At 32.9% G+C, this 23,575-nt stretch overlaps 2 protein-coding genes across 4 annotated transcripts; both read right to left on the reverse strand.

Moving 5' to 3' along the window:
• Positions 1–2,539: 2,539 nt before the first annotated feature.
• Positions 2,540–16,679, reverse strand: LOC140056963 (adenosine receptor A3-like). The gene is made up of 2 exons (XM_072102494.1): positions 16,391–16,679; positions 2,540–4,214 (listed from the first exon to the last, which is right to left on the reverse strand). The coding sequence occupies exon 2, from the start codon at positions 4,209–4,211 to the stop codon at positions 3,153–3,155; it is 1,059 nt and encodes a 352-aa protein (XP_071958595.1). The 5' UTR covers positions 4,212–4,214; positions 16,391–16,679; the 3' UTR covers positions 2,540–3,152.
• Positions 16,680–18,153: 1,474 nt separating this feature from the next.
• LOC140056549 (sialin-like) lies at positions 18,154–23,408 on the reverse strand. 3 transcript variants are annotated; one of them, XM_072101955.1, is made up of 9 exons: positions 23,196–23,408; positions 21,957–22,190; positions 21,626–21,713; positions 21,193–21,288; positions 20,493–20,545; positions 19,898–20,047; positions 19,614–19,746; positions 19,230–19,471; positions 18,154–18,813 (listed from the first exon to the last, which is right to left on the reverse strand). In XM_072101955.1, the coding sequence occupies exons 1-9, from the start codon at positions 23,367–23,369 to the stop codon at positions 18,658–18,660; spliced, it is 1,326 nt and encodes a 441-aa protein (XP_071958056.1). In that variant the 5' UTR covers positions 23,370–23,408; the 3' UTR covers positions 18,154–18,657. The 3 variants fall into 3 exon arrangements, with proteins under 3 accessions (XP_071958056.1, XP_071958055.1, XP_071958057.1); XM_072101954.1 differs by having other exon boundaries at positions 20,493–20,593; XM_072101956.1 differs by lacking the exon at positions 23,196–23,408 and having other exon boundaries at positions 20,493–20,593; positions 21,957–22,795.
• Between the last annotated feature and the right edge of the window lie 167 nt (positions 23,409–23,575).

Genomic DNA, 23,575 nt, shown 5'->3' on the forward strand with positions numbered 1-23,575 from the left:
ACTACAAACATAGTAGACTCATCAACAATAAACATACACGTATTTGTAATTAATGGTATAAGCTATGCCATAACTTGAAAGAAGTAGTATACGGCATTCAACGTGTTCAAGTTTGAGAATTCCATGGATGTATAGACAGTACGTGACAGTATAATTGTTGATCCTAAAGTTCTAGGTTGAAATATCTGTTGGCAAAAAAGAATATAACGACATAAAATCTGTCGCTGGTGGCGTAATCATATGTTGTCATCATAAATACACAGTGTTTTGGTGAACGCTACCAACATCGTCAATTATAACTAAAACAATAAAACAAATATACATCAGCTTTTGAATGCGCACAAAGAATAATCATGTTCATTGCGCGCCTACAAAACAGCACTGTCAAGAAACATCATTTCCATTAGCTTAAACGCGCGTCACATACCTATTGATGTCATTGTCACTGAAGATTGCGTGACTGATAGGCTTATAATGCATAATAGTGTAATTATATGCCTCTTATTTCTAAACAGTCCAAACGATCACTTGTATTAATGTACATGTAATGCCATTATTATACCTCATTAATGACATAAAACTTAATATTCGAGAGTTTTAATTTGTTTCATCATAAATTAATATTTATTTCCTCCATAACCATAACATCAAGCAAAACAAGACACGTTCATTTTAAACTGATTAGGCCCTAAACAAATGAAAATGTTTTTTGAAATTAGTACGTCATTTAAAAAACTGGCGGCCAATGGCTATGGTAAAAAAAAATTGCACTGACGGTTTGCTTAGCGGTAAATTCTGAGTCAGGAAAATGTTTGAGCTTATTATATTATTAACATCAAGGTCTACACGTGCCCTTTTATCGAAATAAGATCATGGAATATAATTATAATCGTTGAAAGTCAAACGGTTAATCAGGATACACTTGCTTTTGCACATATATTATTATGTATAGAAGAATGCATTTTATTATAAAACCTCTTAATTATTAAAACATTCACACAAAACATCGAACGTGACACAGATATCAAGGTAAATTAAGTAAATGAGATCAATAGTCAAAATTCAAGAACAAGACCTTATAATAATAACATTAAATATTACTGATATGTTATGAGTTTCAATATAGAAAAGCTCAAAGAAATGAGCAATGTTGGGCCAATGACGTAAAACAAATACTATGCATAAATGGATTTGGTAACATATGGTACTCACAACAGGTTAATAATATATATACTTTTATTTCAAATTTTAAACAAAGGCTTACAGATATTGAACGACAGAAATTCTACGAAGATACTAGGATACACTCTAAGCTCCAATATTACAAGCACGTTAAATATAAGTTTGGAATTGAAGAATATCTAACGAAAGTAACAAATTACAAACATAGACAAATTATGACTAAGATACGACTAGGAATTTTAGAATTAGAAATTGAAAAAGGAAGATGGAATTGTATAAATAGAAATGAAAGATTATGCAAATTATGTGCTTTACAATCAATTGAAGATGAATATCATTTCACTTTAGTTTGTCCATTTTATTCAGATATTAGAACTAAATATATGTTTTCCTTTTATACAAACAACCCAACTAAATTAAAATATATTTATCTTATGTCTGCCACAAATACTGATCTTATTGTTAAACTTGGAAAATATTTATTTTTTTCATTTAAACGTAGAACAGAATTTTTAAACGCACTCAACTGATATTTATTTAATATTGTATTACATTGTATATTATTTGGGCCAAAGGCCATATATAATAAATGTTTCTTGGATCTCCAAGAAAGAATGAATGAATGATAGACTAAGTTAAGGGTAAAGTTTGAAAGTGTAGATTTATGCTATTTTGTAGATTTAATCGAGTTTATTTTGTTTTTTATAGGCCTAAGTAAAATAGGCCTAAACAATTTTCTAAATGAATAACTTTAATAAAACTGCAAAGTTTGATTTTCTTAATATTTTTTAAAGAAGAAATGCATCTTTAATGATTTATTGAATTTATTTAAATATAGGTACTGGTTTACCCATTGGATCATCAAAAAGAATAAATTATTCTATATAGGCAGACGATGAGTGTAAATCTAGTACAACAAAAAAGAAAAGCAAAATGCTAAGATTGATTTAAAAAACAATAGATATTTAGCATAGATCGGTTTAGTAAATAAATTTATTATATTATATTATAATTGTATGAAGAAATAAATATGCATGTAGATGAAAAAACAACAAGAACGACTATGTAAGAAAAAATTAGTTTGTTAGTGAAAATGTGCTATAGATAATGTATGTATAAAAAGAGAAAATGTGATAAGATGTAAACAAATGAACAAAAATGTATGTAAACAGATGATGAAAACAAACACTGTTAATATAATAATATGTATAGTGTATTGAAATGAAAATGTGTTTAGTAAAGTATGGAAAAAAAAGTGGGATGAACCCACATAAGATAAAATAAAAGAATAAATTAAGATTATTATTATTATTATTATTAGTGTTATTATTATTATTATTATTATTATCATTTATAATAAAGCTTAATATCTCTTTGGTAATATATCAACAAGAACTTATGAAGAATCAATTGGTAGCAAACACTTTCTATAAAGCTGGATTCACATCAAACTTTGGTCCTGTCCAACAGGTCATTTAAATCTTTTGGAGCTCTCTTCTGTGATGCTACCATCTCTTTTTATACGCAATTTTAAAGGATGTTTTCACCATTCTTTAACATCTATACGCAATTTAACTATATTTTTAGCAACCGGAGACAATTTGGGCTTCATATCACAAATTGCTTCCTACCATGATAACGATTCAGTTGTGATAAAGTGCCCGGGAAACTAGATTACTCCGTTCGAGATTTCTCTTTTCGGTAGGCCTACGCTTCGGAAGCACTCGACGGATCCTTTTTTATTCTGTCCGGAAATAGTGGAGACGTTATTTACGTAAGAAGATGAATCGTTCAACACTTTTAAGACCAACGCAATCTAACAACAGGACACTAGAATAAAACTTGTAACAGTCTTTTAGTATTATCTGGCTGCGACAAACATTATATCTTATTATATTATTAATTACTATGATTAATTGATCGTGTTGAAGCCACAGATAAGCCATTTGATCTCTCTGTTGTTACCTTTATTAGACTACGATTGGTCTTTCATAAACGTTGGTAGTTCGACGACATCCAAAAAGTTTACGAAAGGCTGCATTGAAATCTTGTCGCATGAACGCGTAAATAAACGGGTTGATGGAAGAACTACAGAACATAGCAACCTCTGAAATCCACGCTATTTCTGTAACGACACAACCATTACTATAACTAATAGACGTTGTGACAACCAATGGGAACAGTGTTACAACAAACACAGACAGCACTAGACTAGTTGTTTTAAAAGCTTTCTGGTGGATCTCCCAGTAAAGTTTCATTGTACCGCGTTGAAAAATATGAGATGGATTTCTGGATCCAATTTGGTTAGTATTATTTACGTCCAGTTGCTGTCTGCCTGATATTTTCTTGTTCTGTTGTCGCGCAATGCTGTATGTTTTCAGATGCAACGTAATAATGATAATCATAACACAAGTAAAGTATACCATACAAATATAGTTCCGAACTTTGTTTCCAAAAAGGTCAAAACGCACACCAAAATCCGATTTTTCTAAATCCCAGAAAAATGGTATGATACAAGGGTACCAACTGACCAACCAACACATCCCTATCAGACAAAATGCTCGCCTCGGAGAGAGTTTTAATCCGTATGTTAACGGCCAATTCACCGCAACAAATCTATCAAATGTGATTAGTAGTAGATTATGAATCGAAGCCCAGATAAAATAGAACAGAGGAATTGTGTATAAAGAAGCGCCCTCAGCGAATCCATTCTCAGTGCTTATTTGAAAACTTCGCCTATAGAATAAATAATATACAACTGTCGTTGGCACGGCAATGAGCCCTGTGAGAAAGTCTGCTAGAGCTAAACTAGCAACGAAATAGTTCCGCACAACCTGTAAAGAAGGTTCGTAGTATATTCCAAGGATCACGATAGCGTTGCCAAAGACACTGGTGAAAAAGATCGCACCGAATACTAAGGTTATATATAAAATGAACGCTTCTGTTATTTCCACTTTTTCACCACCTCCATGTTCAATGTCTGTGTCCACGGAAGAAGAGTAATTGATAGTTGTGACATCACATTCCATTATCTAGAAAAATAAAGACAAAATATAAAGAAATAAATGCCTAAGAGGCCTACTTAATATACCGAATACAAATTCAAAACTGCAATCTATCGATTTTCTACGATGACATGACTTAATAAACCATAAACGACTAAGACGGTGAAATTGATTTGGTGACGGAAATGTTAATGAAAAAGCAAGGTACCGTAAGACCATTAAACAATTTTGTGGAGATCAACAAAACATAGGTCTCGAAACTAGTTTGTATACTGAAGTATTTGTTATTCAATTGCTTATTTTCGTATTACGTAGGGTTTTCCATCTTCAAGATTGAAGAGGGGATTCAAAGAAGATGTTATTAAGTGTTTACTTTACTACATTGTGTTTGTTTTAAATTAACCAATTATACATCTAGAGGAAAAAGGTTATTAAATAGGAATCTTTTGGGGAAAAAATTAAAGATAAACCGTTGTAAACATTAATATATACACGCATTACTGACATATGTGTTTGTAATTACGGTAGGCCCTTATCATCTATATTACACGATACCTTTGAACTGTCAATGTATGCTTATAAGAGGTTTATTTATTACAACATGTTTGTTTATTACCATACTTTGTATGACGTAGGCCTACGTTTTGTTTGCACGATAACGCCCACAATGTTTAAGTTATCGTCCTGATTTTCTTTTGCACTTTTGAACTATAAACAGTCCATGAATCTTGATTTTTAGGAAAATCTATATAATTATTGGTTATATAAGTCACAAAAGCTTAGGCCTATTATAATCTCAAGTTATCTGTATCTTCATTATAAATAGCACAACGTCTATTGCTTATTGCCAGATATTGCGCTCAGTTTCTGAGCGTTTACTTTTTTATTTATTTAAAGGCATTACCTTTATATCGATGGGACAAATTTAATCCAGCTTACACAATTTCAATGTTACAAGGCATATTTAACTAAAAAGAAAATAAGTATGATATGGGTTTGGAATTACCAATATTTGTGGTTATGAAGTGTTTACGCATCAAAACAAATAGTTTATGAAATTGTCTCAGAAACTTTCTTGGCCCGGCGTGCAGAAATCGACACGAGATGGTAATAAGTTTTGTATCAATATTTCTGCTTAGAATTTAAAAACAATTTAAAAATAATGTAAGGATTTAAATCAAAGGTGGGATTTTTTTTGCTAAACAAGTTTGTAAACCCGGCCTAGGCCTATACATATGTTTTCGATTCTCGACGACTTGAAATAAAAATCTGCGAATGAGAAGTTGAATACACTATATTTCGTTACAACTGCTAGTATCTTATAAATGATCAATGCTTCTTGTTTCATCCACATGGTGCAATGAACTTTCAAATGTGTGCGTACAATATGATGCAATTATATACTTTGACACTGCAACCGACAAGGTAATGCATAATAATATCAACAAACGAATAATGGCGTAATCAAATAAACGAGTTTAATTATAATATAAATGATTTTCTTATTTTTAACTTTCCAAATGGTTTGTATCTTTTTATTGTGTGTTTGTTTGTATTTGATAAATAAACCTAATGTTCAAAAAATGATTCAATGATATCTTTAAAATTGTTTTTACAAAACGCTCAAATTATTGTTTCATTTAAAATGACAACGAAGATTATTTAAATTATCAACATGAAAACTCGCAGTGAACCACGATTTCCCCCTTTATTTATGCTCATTTGTATTGCGTTATTTATAAATTAATCTCGCAAAACGGATTGTAACTAGCGCCATCGCAGAACGACAGTGCTCACTGAATACGACGCTCGGAGCTATATATTCGGACTATCAGAAGAAGAAAAACTAACACTACTATACGTTCTAACTATAACACTAATGCTTCTGAACACTACCTTAATATTATGAAGAGCTTAGCCTGTTTCTGTCTTAATATAAACTGTCCAAGTACCAAAAGGACACACTTTCTAAACTAATCCACTCGAACTCCCTCTCACGACTGGGACAGCATAGTATGCAAAACTCGTCTGTGTGAGGATTAGGCTTTACTTCTAGGCCTATCATTGCGTTTAATTGATCGATAGTGTTTTCATTCGATGTAACTTTATTCAAATACAAATTAGATAATGCAAAACCCATGGCATTCATTTTTGTTAAACAAATTCAGAATTGTAAAATTGTACAATGTGCAAACACATTACAACAGTTGTATGCATAACATCACAAGCAATATACATCTAGAATGTAAATTTATAATATAGTCTAAAACTTTGTAATGGTCTGTTGTTTTTAACTTAAACCATAATCATTACCATATTTTTCATATTAGTTGAATTTTAAATTATAACAGGTTATCGTCACCTTTTAATGAATTTCTCTATTGACGTCATGGCAAATTCCATGATACATCATTACATTTGAAACCTGTAGACCCTAAATTAACCCTAAAACCCAATCGCCCTTGATATAGGTTTTACATGTAAACCACAGGTAAAGCAGCGTTTATTCACATCGATGGCAAGAATATTCAACAAAATGTTTCTGACCGTCCATTGCCTCTGGCAGAATAATTTAACTGTCATTGGCTTAATTTCATCTAACTGTCAATAACTGTTAATAGGGAGGTTTCGCAACCTTACGAATACGATAACGAAAACGGATACGTCACACATTTGTGAAACTTTTGAGCTGATCCCCATTTCATATTCGTAAAGCGTATTCGTGTTGACGAATATCACCAGTCATATTCGTAACTACAAAACGAGTATAGTTTTTGATCTATTTTGCACATTTTGCATTTGAATCAGGAATGATTCATGATTATAATATAATTATAGATTTATTGACAGTAATTTACTAAAGTAATTTACTAAAACTAGATGGTACGCTCGCTTCGCTCGCGTACCATCTATGTCGTGCCCACAGATGGTTCTCGAATACACAGTAATTTCAGCGTAACAAAACTGGCGATTTCAAATGTACGTACCGCAGGACTACAATACATTGTCGTTTACAGAAACGAATAAACAGACACGATGATTTATGTAGTCAACTAAAATTAGCACCCTGGGAATTACTTCCGAAAAGGAGTCCAAATTTTTGATTTGGACTCATTTAAAGAAACCCAATTTGTGTATGTAACATTAGGGTTGAGGGATGGGAAAGCGGATAGGTACAAAGAGGAACAATTTTTAAATATATTTTTTATCCACTCAGTAATGAAATATTTTGTTCATGTTTTATAGGCCTATAAATAATATACCTCTAAATACAGTAAAACATTTGCGATTTAATACTTTGTTAAAACTGTCACTGTCATAATCGATTGAAATATTAAAGTATCAATCAATGTACAACTCTACATTGCGTTCAATCATTGCTATTCGACCGCAAACTCCATGGTATACTGGTGAGATACGAAAACAGAAAAAAGTAAGAAGGCAGCTGGAGAGGAAATGGCGTAAGACAGGTCTCGAAACTGATTGGCATGCTTACACACATCAACGCCAATGTGTATCATCACATATTCATACTGCAAAGTTGGAATATCACTCAGCTCTAGTAAATAATGCTGTAGGCGACCAGAAGCAATTATTCAAAATTGTAAACACGTTACTGCATAGAGGAAATACGACACCCTTACCTACCTGTAAATCAACCAGTATTCTTGCTGAACGTTTCTCAGAGTTTTTTTAATGAAAAGATCACTAAAATTCGATCAGGATTTCCTCAATCTGTTCTCCAAGATGCGCATACATTTAGTACAAAGGCTCTTTTAAGCTGTCAACTGTCTATTCTTGAACCAACCACAGATGAGGAGATCGAGAAATTGATCAAGGCATCCCCGATAAAGTCTTGTGAGCTAGATCCTATTCCAACTTGGCTTTTAAGGGATTGCGGTCCTGTAATAGTTCCAGTGCTAATGAAATTAGTTAATCTTTCACTTATCACATCCACAGTACCGCAGAATTTAAAGAAAGCACATGTACGGCCTTTGCTGAAGAAGACTGGCCTCAACCCAGAAGTTCTTAAAAATTATAGACCGGTTTCAAATTTATCCTTTGTTTCGAAGCTTATTGAGCGTGTTGTTGCAGTTAGACTCTCTAAGCATATGTCAAATCACAACCTCCATGAAACTACCAATCAGCATACAAAGCTAACCACAGTGTGGAGACAGCGCTTCTACGTGTTCAGAATGACGTTTTGACATCAATAGATAATCAAGAACTTGTTATTCTAGTTTTACTAGACTTATCGGCTGCTTTTGACACAGTAGATCACTCACTGCTTCTTCATAGATTGTCACATGATATTGGGGTAAGAGATCAAGCATTGTCTTGGTTCACATCATATCTAAGGAACAGAACCCAGGCCGTCTGCATTGGTGATGTTTCATCAGATGACCTTCCTCTATTATGTGGCGTCCCACAAGGTTCGGTGCTTGGACCACAGCTGTTTCCCATCTATGTTGCCCCAGTTGCTGAAATAATACGAAGACACGGATTATGTCATCATTTCTATGCAGATGATATACAAATCTACGGTTCTGTCAAGCCTTGCCAGACCAAGTTTCTGTCCGCCGTAAAACGGTTAGAAGCATGCACTGCTGAGATTAGAAAATGGATGGGCTCCAACTTCCTCAAGCTAAATGATAAAAAGACCGATGTGATGCTATTTGGTTCTGTTCAGCAGAGAAAAAAGATCCGGATTGATGGCCTACATATTGCTGGCGTACTAGTCAATCCATCATCAGAAGTTCGTAACCTTGGTGTTCAACTTGATTGTAAAATGACCATGGAATCACATATCAACAAAATCTGCCGATCTGCTATTTTCCATTTATGTAACATCGCCAAGATCCGACGTTACTTCAACCATTGTGCAACAGAGCAGATTGCACATGCTTGTGTTACCAGTCGGCTTGATATGGGAAATTCCCTGCTGTATGGTCTGCCAAAGAAGCAGTTGCGGACTCTCCAGAAGGTGCAAAATTGGGCAGCTCGCTTGGTGATGTGTGCCAAGAAGTATGATCACGTCACACAATTGTTCAAAGAGTTAAATTGGCTACCCATGGAGTCACGTGTTAAATTTAAGATCCTGCTGCTGGTGTTCCGATGCCTAAATAGTTGCGCTCCAAAATATCTCTCAGAATTGTTGACAGTCAAGAAGGGAAAGCGAGAACTACGATCTAGTCATCAGGTTCTACTGGACATTCCAAGGAGCAAACATAGTTGGGGAGATCGGACTCTCAGTGTTGCTGGACCTAGGCTTTTTTTACAGCGCCATGAGCAATGAATGTTGGAATGGCGCTATATAAATCGAACGATTGATTGAAAGTACATGTCACGATACACCACTACGACGTTTATATTATTGGTAATTATTAATTAATACAAACGTTGAGAAGGAACTGTCAGTATAAAGTTTATTTGTATATAATAATGTGTTTATATATCTAACAGTAGAGCCTAACCACAATCTCAGTAATAAAGTTTATTTGCATATAGTTTTATATTACATCTAACAGTACGAACATTCACAGTAAGAAATGTTCGATTCAAATGAGGACCAAAAATAGTTAATAGGTATTTACAGTATTGTCAAACTATTGCAAGTTTATTCTCAAAGGGCCCATATATTTACCTACCGTATGATTTAAACCAAGGGCTCATAAATGTACCTACTTGTGTTAAACCAAACTCTGGCAGACTGAGAGATTGGGATGTTCCATTCATCGCAAATCAATACATTTGTATAGGCCTAATCGTATATTAAATCTATCAAAATAGTATTTTTTTAAGAAAATCGGCCTGTCTTCAACATTATGATGATGTACTATAGCTGTTCAACCAGTTTTCAATTATCGTAGGAGGAGAGAGGAAAATGCGAAGCCTCCTCCTCGCATTTTTGTGGCGGGTATTTTTCAAGATGGACATCCATTAGACAGTGTATACCACGATCGGAAAACACCCCTATTTGGGGCAAATCGTTGAACCTAAATTCGTTTTAATCGTCAATAACTAATTATCTAACTTAATTTAATTAGTAAACAGGGTTACATCAGGTGGTTAAAATCAGTACCGAAAGTACGAACCAACTTTATATACCATCGAGTAAAAATTCTAGAAGTAAGGCGCGATTTACCGAATTTTGCCCTTACGTAAATTTATATATAGATGCCAGGTCAATTTTGATAAATAGCAGTTTTTAAAGTACTCACTCGCTTTGATGTTATGCAGCCAAGCACCAGGCAACACGTACCTGCGCTTCGCTCAAATTTACCGCAGTCATATTTTGGACGGCGCCCTCAATATTTCGTTACCATGCGAAACAAGATATTTACTGGCTTACGAAAACGAATACGTGTGCGTGACGTATCCGTTTTCGTTAATATCGTATTCGTAAGATTGCGAAACCTCTCTAATTAACAGATCTTGAATTAAAATAAAGCTACACAACATTAAAGGCAATCATTTCTTTTTGCTGAATAACATAAACCCACACATAGTAGGCTAAAGATACTTACATCGAATTGTTGTGGTCAAACCCTGCAGAAACATCCCGTTTGTCCACTCGAGATACTAAGGATCTTTCGCGTTTAAGACGCGTCAGTACTCGACGTAGCTATCGAGTAAAAAATCCAATCATACTGCGCACATTCAGAAACACAATAGGAGTGCGTAGTAGATTAGTATCTAGATTAGATATCTAATATCTGTGTATTCGAGTGTCGCCTCGTGAAAACGAAACCCTTCTTATCGGCGTATGTGGTCTTCTGGTTAATCTAGTTGACAGATAGACAGAATACAAGCGGGTTCTCTATCAACAATGCTACTGTACTATACTAGACTGTTTCTAAACCTAATTAAGAACTAATTATGAATAATTTTATACGCGCAACGTCATAAAAATAAACATGAATATATCCATGTTGATTTAAGCTGCGAGCATCTACAATTTATGCTACTTTCATGTAGATTATTTGATTAAACATGACAATATTTGTATAGGCAAATTCCGTAATACAGAGTCACATGTGTTTCACATATGATTTCTGTAGGCCTATATGTATGTATAATTTAATTACAGTAAACCGATATATAAATTATAAAAAGGAAATTGGTTTTTCAAATTTCATCTTCAACCTATCTTTTTAGTAATTAGTTCATATTTAGATTAACATTTTGTTGAATGTCAATTGTAACTAAAATGTATTAATGTGTAGATGTATGTATTAATTTCGCCGTCGTATTAGTTGTAATAACGTTAGTATCAGAAAAGATACATCATAACATCATAATGGATATAGAGAAATAAAGAGACATGAATATAACGTCCTACCGATATAATACCAATGTTCAGTTTTATAAAGCAGCCGATTCTCGGTACTTATATCTATTTCAGAAGTAAAGGTGGTTTTGGTAATCACGTGGCATTTCGTTACGTTTGTTAAATTCAATCGTTCAAATCGCGTCTATATAAGTTCTTTTTTATTTATTTGTATATATATATTATTTGAGATTGGGAAATTCATCAACCACATTTTTGGTTATTCTGAAAAGTTATTAACCTGCATAGGAATATTCGTCGAATTGTTAGGTCCAAAAAGGTTCAGTAGTAGTTTAAAAGTGTGTAGTGTTTTAAAATTCGATATCTACGAAACCTTTCGTATCGGCGTATAGTACCGTAGTCTTCTAGCTAATCTAGTTGACAGATAGACAGAATACAAGTGAGTTCACTATCAACAATGCTACTGTACTAGACTGTTTCTAAACCTAATTGAGAACTAATTATGAATAAAATTTAAACGCGCAACGTCATAAAAATAAGCATGAATATATCAATGTTTTGGTTATTCTGAAATGAATATGAATATCTGAATTGTTAGGTCCAAAAAGGTTGAGTAGTACTGTAGTATAAAAATTGGCATCGCTTTAATGCTCCAAGGTATTGCGCAGAATGAAATCTATTTAATAGAGAATGAAGATAGATTGTACATTAATGGTGATTACAACACGACTTTAATTAGAAACCGAAGCATGTAATAAAATATAAATCAAAGTAAGCAATCATACTTATGCAATCATGAACTATTGGGAAATTATTGTGTTACAAATTAAATGCATTTTCTTAGCCTCGAAATGTAAAACTATACACACAGTATAGATGGCTTGAATATACGAAGGATTATCATAATAGTGCCACTATCCGTCTTGTTTCCGTAAAATCGATCGACCAAATAGTCCCGAATATTGAAGGGGACTACTGAACTCATACGCATGCGTAGATTAATCGTTCGTATTAATATATTATACAGTATTATTACCATCTCACTCATCTACCATCCTGATACAAACATTCGCTGTATTTTCGCGCAAGGTATTTACAACTAGTAAGCTGAACACATTGTCTAGTCAAATTTATAACAATTCTATTTAATAAGAAATTGTAAAAAATATTATTAGATTCAATTTTACTCTATGATTCAATTAGTTACAAAAACGTAACAGGCCTACGTGTAATTTGCGGTTCTTATTCATTGTTATATCAGTATCTTAATTTAGCGCAATTTATATTGCTAACAAGAACTCATCATAATAGTTTAAATCCATATCGAGTTGGGCATTTGATTAGAGTCTAAATAAAGTTAGTCATCTGATTGGATTATGCATGAAGATATTCATCATCAATTTCAGCAGAGAACCTGACGTACTAAATTGACTTTTAGATATATACCATTCTGTCAACTTCGATTAGTCAATACAGGTTATTGCTTTTCGGGTTGCGAACATCTGCACAAATGTACGTGAATTTGCCAAATTTGTCGTCGCAAAACCTTCCACGACAATTACAGTGAACACTAGATGTGGACTCGTCCCCATGCCGAGTTGGAAGGTAACATTAAACGCTAAAAATGTAATAATATTTATTTAAGTATGAATTTAATTATTTGTATGCCTATTTAGTTTTGGACAAAATCAATATCACATTCAATTTGTTGAAATTATGTTGTATTCATTTGAAATAGTAAAATATATGTACGTCAAAACGATATTTCTATACGGAAATTATACTCGATCAATCAAATGTTAAATTAAACAATCTTAAGATTTTTTTTGTTTTTAATATTCACAATATGTTTAGTTATTTTTTGTCACAATTTTTGTTGTATTTTTGTTGTCTTATCTTCGGTGGTTGTGTGTAAACATTTACGCTCTGAATCGAATTGTAATATCAACTCTTACAATAATGTTAGGCCTATATACATTGAGTTAAACAAAGATTATTCAAATTTTACATGTTATGAGAAATACTTATGCTTTGGTCTGTTTTAAAAAGTCAGTGGACATAGAGACAAACATTACGTGTTTACCTTTTCGTATAATTATTGACGATTATCGAATTGGACGGAACACTGATCAGATAAATGTGAGCGTAATTACCAGTCTATGTTTCTGCAATTAATCTGGTTTCCGCCTCACTAACCCCAGAAAATAGCACAACAAATTGAAGGTAATTGCTTTGGAAACTACTCATATGGATTTTCAACACGTCTCTATAAGGCTGAGCTGTGAGCCTCAAGTAAGACGAATAAATAGTACTGTATTATTGATGAGCAAAATATAAATCCCTTACACTTGATTTGTATTCTGTATGAATAATTTCATGAATCTTCAAGGAATTTCATTTAGCTTTTAAAAGTTTTATACACTATAGATTTTTCAAATATAGCTAGCATTATTTATCTTTTTTTCACGAAGCTAGAGAAAATGGCTTCAAATAACAAATTCTCTTTAAACCAATAAAATCTTTAACGAAGAAAACTAAGGAGAAAGAGGGAGTTGGAAATAGTTTGCTGCAATAGTTGAGTTGCATACATTTTGTAGCTCTTGTGTAGGGTCATGTACATTATTATTCAATATGATCAATGATGATCATAATATCCTAAACATAAATTGATGGCAAACCATATTTTCATTTATTTATACATGGGAGGCCTACTTAAATATAAACTTATCCAGTACATGTATATATAATAATATTAATAGCCACTTAGTAAGCCTTCGTTCAGAAACAGACTTATATCGAGTGTGTATGACCAATGTCCCATATAACATCGATAGATCTAAATATTAACATGTATAGACGGGATGGGGTGGTTAGAGCTAAATTTCTTTTTTCGGATACACGATCATTTTGGATCGTTGTTTTATTGTCATGCGAAAGGAATTATTACGTAATTTGAAACAAAATGCACCATGAGATAAACACGTAATATCTCACATTTTAAATATTGCTTACCGTAATTTATTTCAAACAAGTCCGTTTTCTTCGAACATGCCGTTCTGAATTCATATTTTAAAATCTGATTCTATTTTGATGAATAATATTAAGTGTTTTACTTTCCGTATTCTGAATCGACCGTGACCCGAGGAAGTCCAGACTTCGTCATGTTTTACTTGTTTTTCTCTAAAAATTGGTTCATCCAGCAATTAAAGTTAGTTTCCGTTCCACATTTTTTGAATAATGACGGGTAGTTGGCCGAATTATGACTTCCGTGTGCTATAATTCGTCGTGTTTGTACACAATTTGATTGGTCAAAATGTGTTGCTTTGATAATTAAGTAAAATACAATCAAGTAAGCTCATTAAGAAATACACACAGCAGCTACGCTTAGTTAGTTCTAGGAATTCGTACTCTTAAAATAATTACGCAATATGTGTTCATTCGAGGAATTATTTTATACATTGAGCATTAAAAAAAAGATACGGGAAGGGAAAATACCTTACTTTGATATTATTCAGGAAATACAGATTTTAAAACATGGTTAATTATCAAGAAAACTTGTAAACGCCCGGAAACAGGAAATTTGGATTGTATTTTTATGCAAAAAAAAACAATTCCAGATCCAATGAAAAAACTGTAGCTAAAAAAAGTAGCTATTTCTAATACTACAACTATTACATCATGTGTTTTGCTGTGTGCATTTTCATATTGTTTTTATTATTCCTACACATATTATGTAGGCCTCAGTAGTAGGTATCAGTGGCTGGATCTCAATGGAGATAAAAAAAAATCGAAAAGCTAAATCAAAACGATAGCCGGAAAACTTAGCAGAGCTTTCGGACAACACTAGCCCTTCATCAGTGCAAGTGAAGGTACTTTGGACAAAGATAGATATAGATATAGTCAGGCAAGACTGCCTGAGTGGACAGGAAAAAAAGAAATAAACAAAAGAGTATATTTATGCCTAGTTCTGACGCTCACAAGAATAACTTATTGTATTGTGAATTTTTAACTTTGAACAAACGAAAATAATGTCAAACCACTTTAGGCCTACATATTATTATGTTACTTTATCTGACCATGAAAGTACTTCTTTTCGTTTACGTTCAGATAATGCATGCTATGGTCAATTTCTATTGTGTTGGTGAATTCTTCATTATAATTATATCAAAATTATGTATAAATCAGTGCACTGCCTATGTTGACCCGTAGTTACCTTAACGCGACAGAATTACCCTTCATTTAACAAAAACATTGATGTTGGTAATTTGCTTTTGTCTGACCAGTTTGTCTGTATGCTAACTAACGAATTTATAATAACGATTACTCATTTGAAACAGTAACCATTATGCTATTATCGACTATTTTGTTTTTAACATATCATTTAGTATACGTATTGTCATTTTAAATGCTAAATAAATGGAATTTTAATTTAATCATCCTTAATACAAAACATATTGAACAAAATATCAGTTCATTCGTTTTGTCTCACCGTAGGTAGGCCTAATGTGATATCTTTTAATTCTTTGATTTTAAATAAGAAGAACGCTTCTTAATAATCTCGTTTATATACCCAGATAAGAATGCTACCATATCAAACTTCTACCAGTAAGTCTTTCTATATTACAAAATCCTATATAATCCGTCATAAATTCCACGAATTATTTTCACTGACAGAATAATTCACACAAATATAAATATATATATATATATATATATGTAATTGAGCAAACTTGATAAACATAAAACAATCCATCTCACTATTTTCTTAAGTAATCCGTTCTGTTAATGGATGCCGTTGTTCTTTTGTAAATTTATCCCAGAATGTTCAATAAAATATGAAATGTGTCCCATTAAACAAAATTGCTATAACATTAATGTAGGCCCACCAAATAATACTAGCATCTGTACTTACATGTTTTAGTACCGTGCACTCAGTAGCCTACAGTAAGTCAATCGTATTCAGGCTTATATAGACGATACATCAAAATACAGCCATCATCATATTATAGTCTTTTTAATTGTTCCTAGAGTACAGGTAAATGCTATAACCGGTGACTAATTAACGGAAATTACATAATTAGGCCTAAAGTATAAACAATAATGTATTCTCATCTTAACATAAGACTATAACAAATGTAGTGGATACTAGTATCGTATACGTCATTTGTAACGCTTCATTGATCACATAATTGACCGTGACCTTATTAAATTGGCCTCGTTCATTTAATTTTTAAATTTGTTATTGTTGTCTGTAGATTTTTCTTCAGCAAATCCTGCAATGATTTACAATAATGATGATGATGTTCCTAATAATAATGATGACAATGACGATGGAGTGGACCACCCGGTGATGATGATGGAGATGATAATGGTGATGATTTATGATAATGATAATTATAGGGAAAAAGCGAACAGACGTCTAACATTATATGTGGTATAAAATCAACATAAACGTTGGAGGGGAGGGGAATATTCCTATTTTTACACAGGGTATTTATAATTTTAAAATTAAATAAAAACTGGTGGTGTGTGTATGTGTGATATGTAGGCCTATACCATTATAATAACAATTGGGTCGGTCCCGATCGATTTTGTACTTTTCGTTTTGGGCCTACAGTAGCAAAAAGTAAAATAACATATTTTTGTGAAAATTCCAATGGATCCCATGCCCATCGTGTGGTTAAGAAGAAATTAACAATATGTTTCTCTTCAGCCGAGATAAGCTAGTCACATCAACTGGGTATTTTAAACTAATTACTATACACTACTATGATGGCGTTTCAATACGTGTGATTTCGGAGGAATAGTTCATCGATGATGCTACAAAGGAGTGAAGGAGGTATTCGCCTAAGGAGAAGGACAGAGACCAGTCAAAGCCTACGTATTAAAGGTTAATCCTATCTAATCCATTTCAATGTGTTTGTGTTTGCCTTCATAATGATGAAGCCTATATCAAATCATTTTCCGAAATAAAATGGCAAGGTGTTATAATAATGAGTATTAATATTGGATTGATACTGATACTGATACTATTTTATTATCGATAGTATTATAAATGGAAATCCATTTGAAATTGGCATGAAATATACAAATTAAAAGATATACTATACAAATTCAGAAGATTACAACTAAATAGGCCTACACAAAATATACATTAAAAGCTGGGTTATGTATAGGGCCTAATACATACAGAAGAAAAGCTTGTATCATACAATTTTTAAAACTTTAAAACATACAATACAAAAAGGAAGAATTGCACAATGATACGTTAACACTACAGTTTCCTATCTTTTTTGCCGTGAGTTTATCAAAGGTAGTTTATTGATTAGGCCTACTCGATCGCGTATGAATTTGTCCTAGTTTATAGGAAAGTTATGCAGGATCACTTACTCACAACTTGAGGGCGACAGACACCAAAGTTGAGAGGGATTTGATATATCTCGGATTATATGCTGTCATTCCCATTTGAATAGAAACAAAATGTTATCGGCTCATTCGGTGGGTTTATTGTTTGTTTCCCTATGAATAATAAACGGAACCAACAAACCAATTAAAAAATATTAGCGAATTATATAATTATATAAAATAACGTAACCATTATTATTTGCACATTTCAAATTCACTTAAATAGAAAAAGATATTTACATTGTTAAATGTTCCACATTGGGGTTATTATACAAATAATGAATGTTTATGAGTGCAATGGTACAAATAATGGCACGAGGTGAATGATGAAAGGTTATATCAACGAGGCAAAGCCGAGTTGATATAACCTTTCATCATTCACCAAGTGCCATTATTTGTACCATTACACGAATACAAAACATTCATTATTTGTTTTATATAACATCTAGACGTTTTTTTTTCGTACACAAAAATGTTTCAAAAAGTACTATTTAACGATCGTTGAATAGTGCGTACTATTGCACGCCATGTGACCCACATTCGTCCAATCAAATGACAGGAATTTATATAGGTGTTATATAATATACAATATGCAACATTCCGTATTAGGCCTATACAGTTGGATAGATGTTAAAAACATCTTTTTCCCTGGCTGTACACGTTAAAGTTTCTGCAGTTTTTCTTATTTTGTTCTATCTTGGAAAGACATAATCTTGGGGTAATAATGTACATTGTTATAGTTGCCTAGTCCATATTCTCGTTTCGTGACAATATTTATTTATTAATTAGACCAATTCTCTCATCTTCGTTATTTTTCTGCTCTGACCAAACTTGCTGTTCAGCTTCGGAAAACATGACAAAATACACCATTCCTAGTAAATTGATTCCACCCGTTAAAGAGAATAAGACAGTCCATCGTTCGAGAGAATTCTGAAAATAAACATTATTGACATAATTATCATGGTGAGAAGCACGTTCATGGATATGTTAATTCAATTATCTCTTCTACTCATAACATTTATCTACAGATACTCTTATGATCAAATAAAAGCCTTAAATAAAGAAATGAAAATTAATAAAGGAATTAAGTAAAAATCTATAGTGATTCCGGATTAGCCCTAGTACAGGCCTAAGTTTATTTTGTTGTGGTAAAATAGCCTACGAATTACTATGGTTTTTTTTTTGTTTTTTGTTTTTTGTTTTTTCTTTATTCGAATTCATAAAATAACACAACATAAAAAATACAAAGAATGAATTCAGGGTAACACAAAAAAGTAACCAAAGGTCAAACTTATTTCCATTGTGGCCCTTAAGGATAAAAACATGGTGGTTATATTTAGCCCTACCTGTTCTTTAATTAGAAGTCCAGTGACAATCGGGATGATGATTCCGGTGCAGCTTGCAAATGTGTGTGTGGCTCCCGCCACAAATCCAGCATATTCGTCGGCTATATCCATTGCGTTTGGAAAAACTGAAGCACTATTAAAACCATGCACAGCGAAAAACACAATATACAGAATCTCAACCGCCAATACATTATAACCAGTGACAACAAGTGGAATAAAACCAACAACAGATAGGACAACACCTGTTTCAAACCAGACATTAGAAAAATTAAAAGTTTAAACTTTTAATAACTTTTAAACTACATCGTTTAAAAGTGGATAAAATTACCTCCGCTTAGATTTCACTAAAGTTTTAAAAACTGGACTGTAAAATATTAGGCCTACCTAATACAACAAATAGATGTCTTGTTTTCAGAATACTAAGGTATTTTTGTTTAATGATATAGTCCGCAACAGCAGCAGACAGTAAGCCAGTCACTGCTGCAATACAACTTGGCAATGAGGTTAACAAACCAATCTAAATGATAAACAATAACATTATAAGAACAACTTAAAATTAGTGAGACTTAAGTGATAATCTTACAGCTTTAACTAAATTATCAAAATAGGAAACATACTGAAACTATTTTAAAGAATTAAGTTTTAAGTATATCTTTTATCCGTCTCACCTTATTTACATTAACCCCAAACATGTTCGAAAAAAACGTAGGTACTTCAATTAGAAAGAAGTTGTAAGCAAACGTAGTAGAAAACTTTGCAACGGCAATGGCCCAAACCGGCTTCGACGTGAATATATCGTATAGTGGAATCGCACGTGACTGAAAAAAAAGTAATTGAAGGTATTTCCAATAGTTCTTTTTCTAATATCCCTAAAAATGCTTGAAAACTTAGTAATAGCCCTATACGCTACTTCATCAAATTATTAAATTTTTAATTTTCCCCCTGCGAGCTATTTTTACACGAGTTGTAATTATGGTCGATTTTTGATATTTGAAATAAAAGTGAAAAAAATACAAACAAAAGTTTGATAAAATTGTCTAAAGCCTATAGACTATCAAACTAGTTTGACATAAAATAGTGATGTGCCCAAATATGGCATCACATTCTACTGCCACATTTAATAGTAGACAAAGCTCTGGTTATACTATGCTTTATTAGTAAACTTTATCAAATTGTGCAAACTGCTTGTTGGCTCATTTTTAGAAACTAAAGTTTAAACCTAAAGAAACTAGTGTAGAATCTAGGCAAAGGAGGCATTGATACCTTATTCTGATTTGGTGTATTACTTATGTATTCATCTTGCTCCGCCGGTGACTCTGAAACGAAGGTTATCCACAGAATTGCTAAAACAGCTCCAAACATACCTTTAACACATAATGAAAAAGTAAAAATACACAAGTACACCCGAGTTAGAGAAGATTGCAATATGCAAACTACTAGAGCCAATCTTGATTGCTACACTCGCCGCGTTGACTGCTCTGGCTACACTAACAAACTAGTTTGACAAAACATATGTGATGTGCCCAAATATGGTAGTGATATACCCAAATATGTTACAGTAGTATAATATGACATCATCATTTCCATATATGGGCACATCACATTTGTTTTTCATATAAAGTTTGAGGATAAATACTATAAGGACTTTTAGAAACAAAAAAAAGCATGTTTGACTTGCATCGGTTTTAGTTCAAATGGGCAATAAACGAATATAAGCAGGATTCGGGGGATTGAATTTGGCTTAGGCCTGGTAATTGGCTGTGACGTAGTTGACATAATCACTATACCCTAGCCTAACAACATATTAAAATTAAAAGTATTGCAATGAACACACAACATTGTGTATGATTAAAAACATTAGTTAATAGTCTATTAACTTTAGTGACGTTTAGTAGCTTTATTTGTTATAATAATTCCAATATCAAAATACGTATTAGATGTTGAGGAAAACGAAATTCTTTACTGTATATATAAAACGACATTGGCCATCCTCCAATCTTGTACGAGGAACAGATCAGTCCGGACGTATAACTTGCAATCACGCCTCCAAATGCCTTGCCTTTAAAATAGTATTTAACATGTGTAATATGACGTAGCAGAAACAAAAACATTGGTCTCTATAGGACGCAACGCAAGTACGTAAGCGAAACGCAAATGAGTTGACCAATGACAAACGACAGTTCGAATATCGCTTGTGATTGGTCAAACTACTGGCGTTGGGCGTACGTCACGCTTGCGTCACGTTTTATAGCGATCATAATGTACTTTTAGGAAGATTACTACAGGAGTAGTCTCAGAAACCGTTATGAATGTACACTATGAATCAGATGTCTTTTCACTATTTCTCTCTATTAACATACAGATGCATTTTATATTTGAAAATCATGATTGCATACCAGCAAATACTATTGATACCATTATACTTCGTTCACCGACATTAGCCCATTTGCTCAATAAAGTGAAAACAGCAGGAATCACCATGCCCTAAATAAATTAATTAAAATTGGTTAAAGTCCACAAACACATTAAAATAGTATTACGTAGACAGCATTGCTCCACTGCTATAAGAAGAATGGTACAAAAATGGTGAACAACCAATAAGAGTAAAAACTGTACCACAAATCAAATATTGACTATTATTTTGATATATTTTTTTTAAATAATATTTTTCTTTCTATAGATATTTTTACCTGAAATAAAGAATTAATTTGCAATGTTTGAACAAACCTTAATAACGCCGTCCAAAATCCGTAATGTTATAAGTAGACCAACATGTACACTCGCTGCCCATGGTGATAAAGCTGAGATCAAACTCATCGAAATTATCACAAACGTAATTATACATTTTCCTCCTAGTTTAACCGCCAGAATGCCTCCTGGTATTTGCATGACAGTATATCCATAATAAAATGCTCCGAGTAAGGTCTGCTGTGTCATTTTGTCCCAATCATAGGTTGGTATCTGATACAGTGAAACCTCGTGTAAGCGGACAGATCGGGCAAAATGACAAATTACTAGGCAGGGCCAGGATCTGTCAAGAGGGTGTTCGAACACTAAGTATTTGGGACACTTCCCTGTGACCTGAGGGGGGCGAAGCGAATTTTGTTAAATGACACCCCTAGATGGCCGGAGATGGTACTCTCGCACATAGCATTCATGATAAATGGCACCTCTAATTGGTCGGAAAAGACACTCTCACCCAGCATGTTACCAATGAGCAAATCGATCGTATTCGTACTTTTTTCCTCCTCCTCACACACGTGGACTATTTAACCGCCCGATTGTTTGATCATTTATTCGGTATTTTGTTTTGCATTCAAGTTCAATGTGAACGTGCGTCAGGGAATCGCCGAAAAAGCACACTTTGGGTAAGTAGGCTTATTATAGCTCTACATATTTATTTACAGCAATTTATTGAGGAAATTAAATATATCAATGCTATATTTCGTTTGTTGGTGATTTTTTTTAACGCAAAGTTCATGTGTGAATGCTTTTAGTAGTCGTCGTCAGAAGTTTATCGACCTTTTCTCATGTGTAGTAGAGCGTTTCTTTGATTAAATCAATAATATTAGGTATTCATGCGGAGGATTATTTTGTAGCGTTCCATTTAAAATAGGTCGCTAAATTCTTTGGCGCCAGCATTACTTCTTTTACCAATTTTAACAATTAAGATAACAATGATAAAATGCCTTGCAACTCTGTAACTACTTTATGACTAAGCCTATCAAGTTCTAACTTGTCTGAGATTGTATTTTATTTACTGTAGGCCTATATAGAATTTTAACTTAAATCATCTGTTAGCCTATGATTTTCTAATACATTGAGTAAAAAGAGCACTTAGTGAGCGAGCGAATATTAAATATTAACATTTTTTTAGAAAAACACCGACCTTTCTCATAAAAGATAACATAAATGCAAATAATTCACATTGCGCATAGCACGTACACGTATGCCTACAATACCTACTTGATTATGTCGATTTGTAATTGAATTAAAGTTGGATTCATTGTAAGGCGCAAGTGTAAATGTTGAATCGTTTTTTCTAACCATCTCTAAAATGGCGATGTTTATGTTCAATCTTGTACAGTATGATATAATATTTACGAAACAACATGCCACTGATACGAAATACTGTTTCATTTTCTTTGAAACTTATTATTGTTATAGCCGGCCAGCTGTGTAATATATATTTACAACTTCATGACGCCATCGTTCGTCTACAGAAACCGACCTAAAGTGGAAAAACATCCAAACAAAGCTGTTCATGTATATTATATATATTATTGATTATATAAGATAATAATATAATTTTAAGTAGACCTGCTGATCGATACTTTTACATCGAT

This window comes from Antedon mediterranea, chromosome 8 (assembly GCF_964355755.1).
Source record: "Antedon mediterranea chromosome 8, ecAntMedi1.1, whole genome shotgun sequence".
Classification (NCBI taxonomy): domain Eukaryota; kingdom Metazoa; phylum Echinodermata; class Crinoidea; order Comatulida; family Antedonidae; genus Antedon; species Antedon mediterranea.

Bases quoted from the DNA above. Each gene is read 5' to 3' on its own strand.
- LOC140056549 (XM_072101954.1), bottom strand. From the start codon at position 23,369: ATGAAACAGTATTTCGTATCAGTGGCATGTTGTTTCGTAAATATTATA. The intron at 21,289-21,625 runs GTATGCAATCAT...ACTATTTTAAAG, and splicing joins GGTATCAATAGTATTTGCTG to GCAAGGCATTTGGAGGCGTG. The intron at 18,814-19,229 runs GTAGGGCTAAAT...GTTTATTTTCAG, and splicing joins GACTTCTAATTAAAGAACAG to AATTCTCTCGAACGATGGAC.
- LOC140056963 (XM_072102494.1), bottom strand. From the start codon at position 4,211: ATGGAATGTGATGTCACAACTATCAATTACTCTTCTTCCGTGGACACA.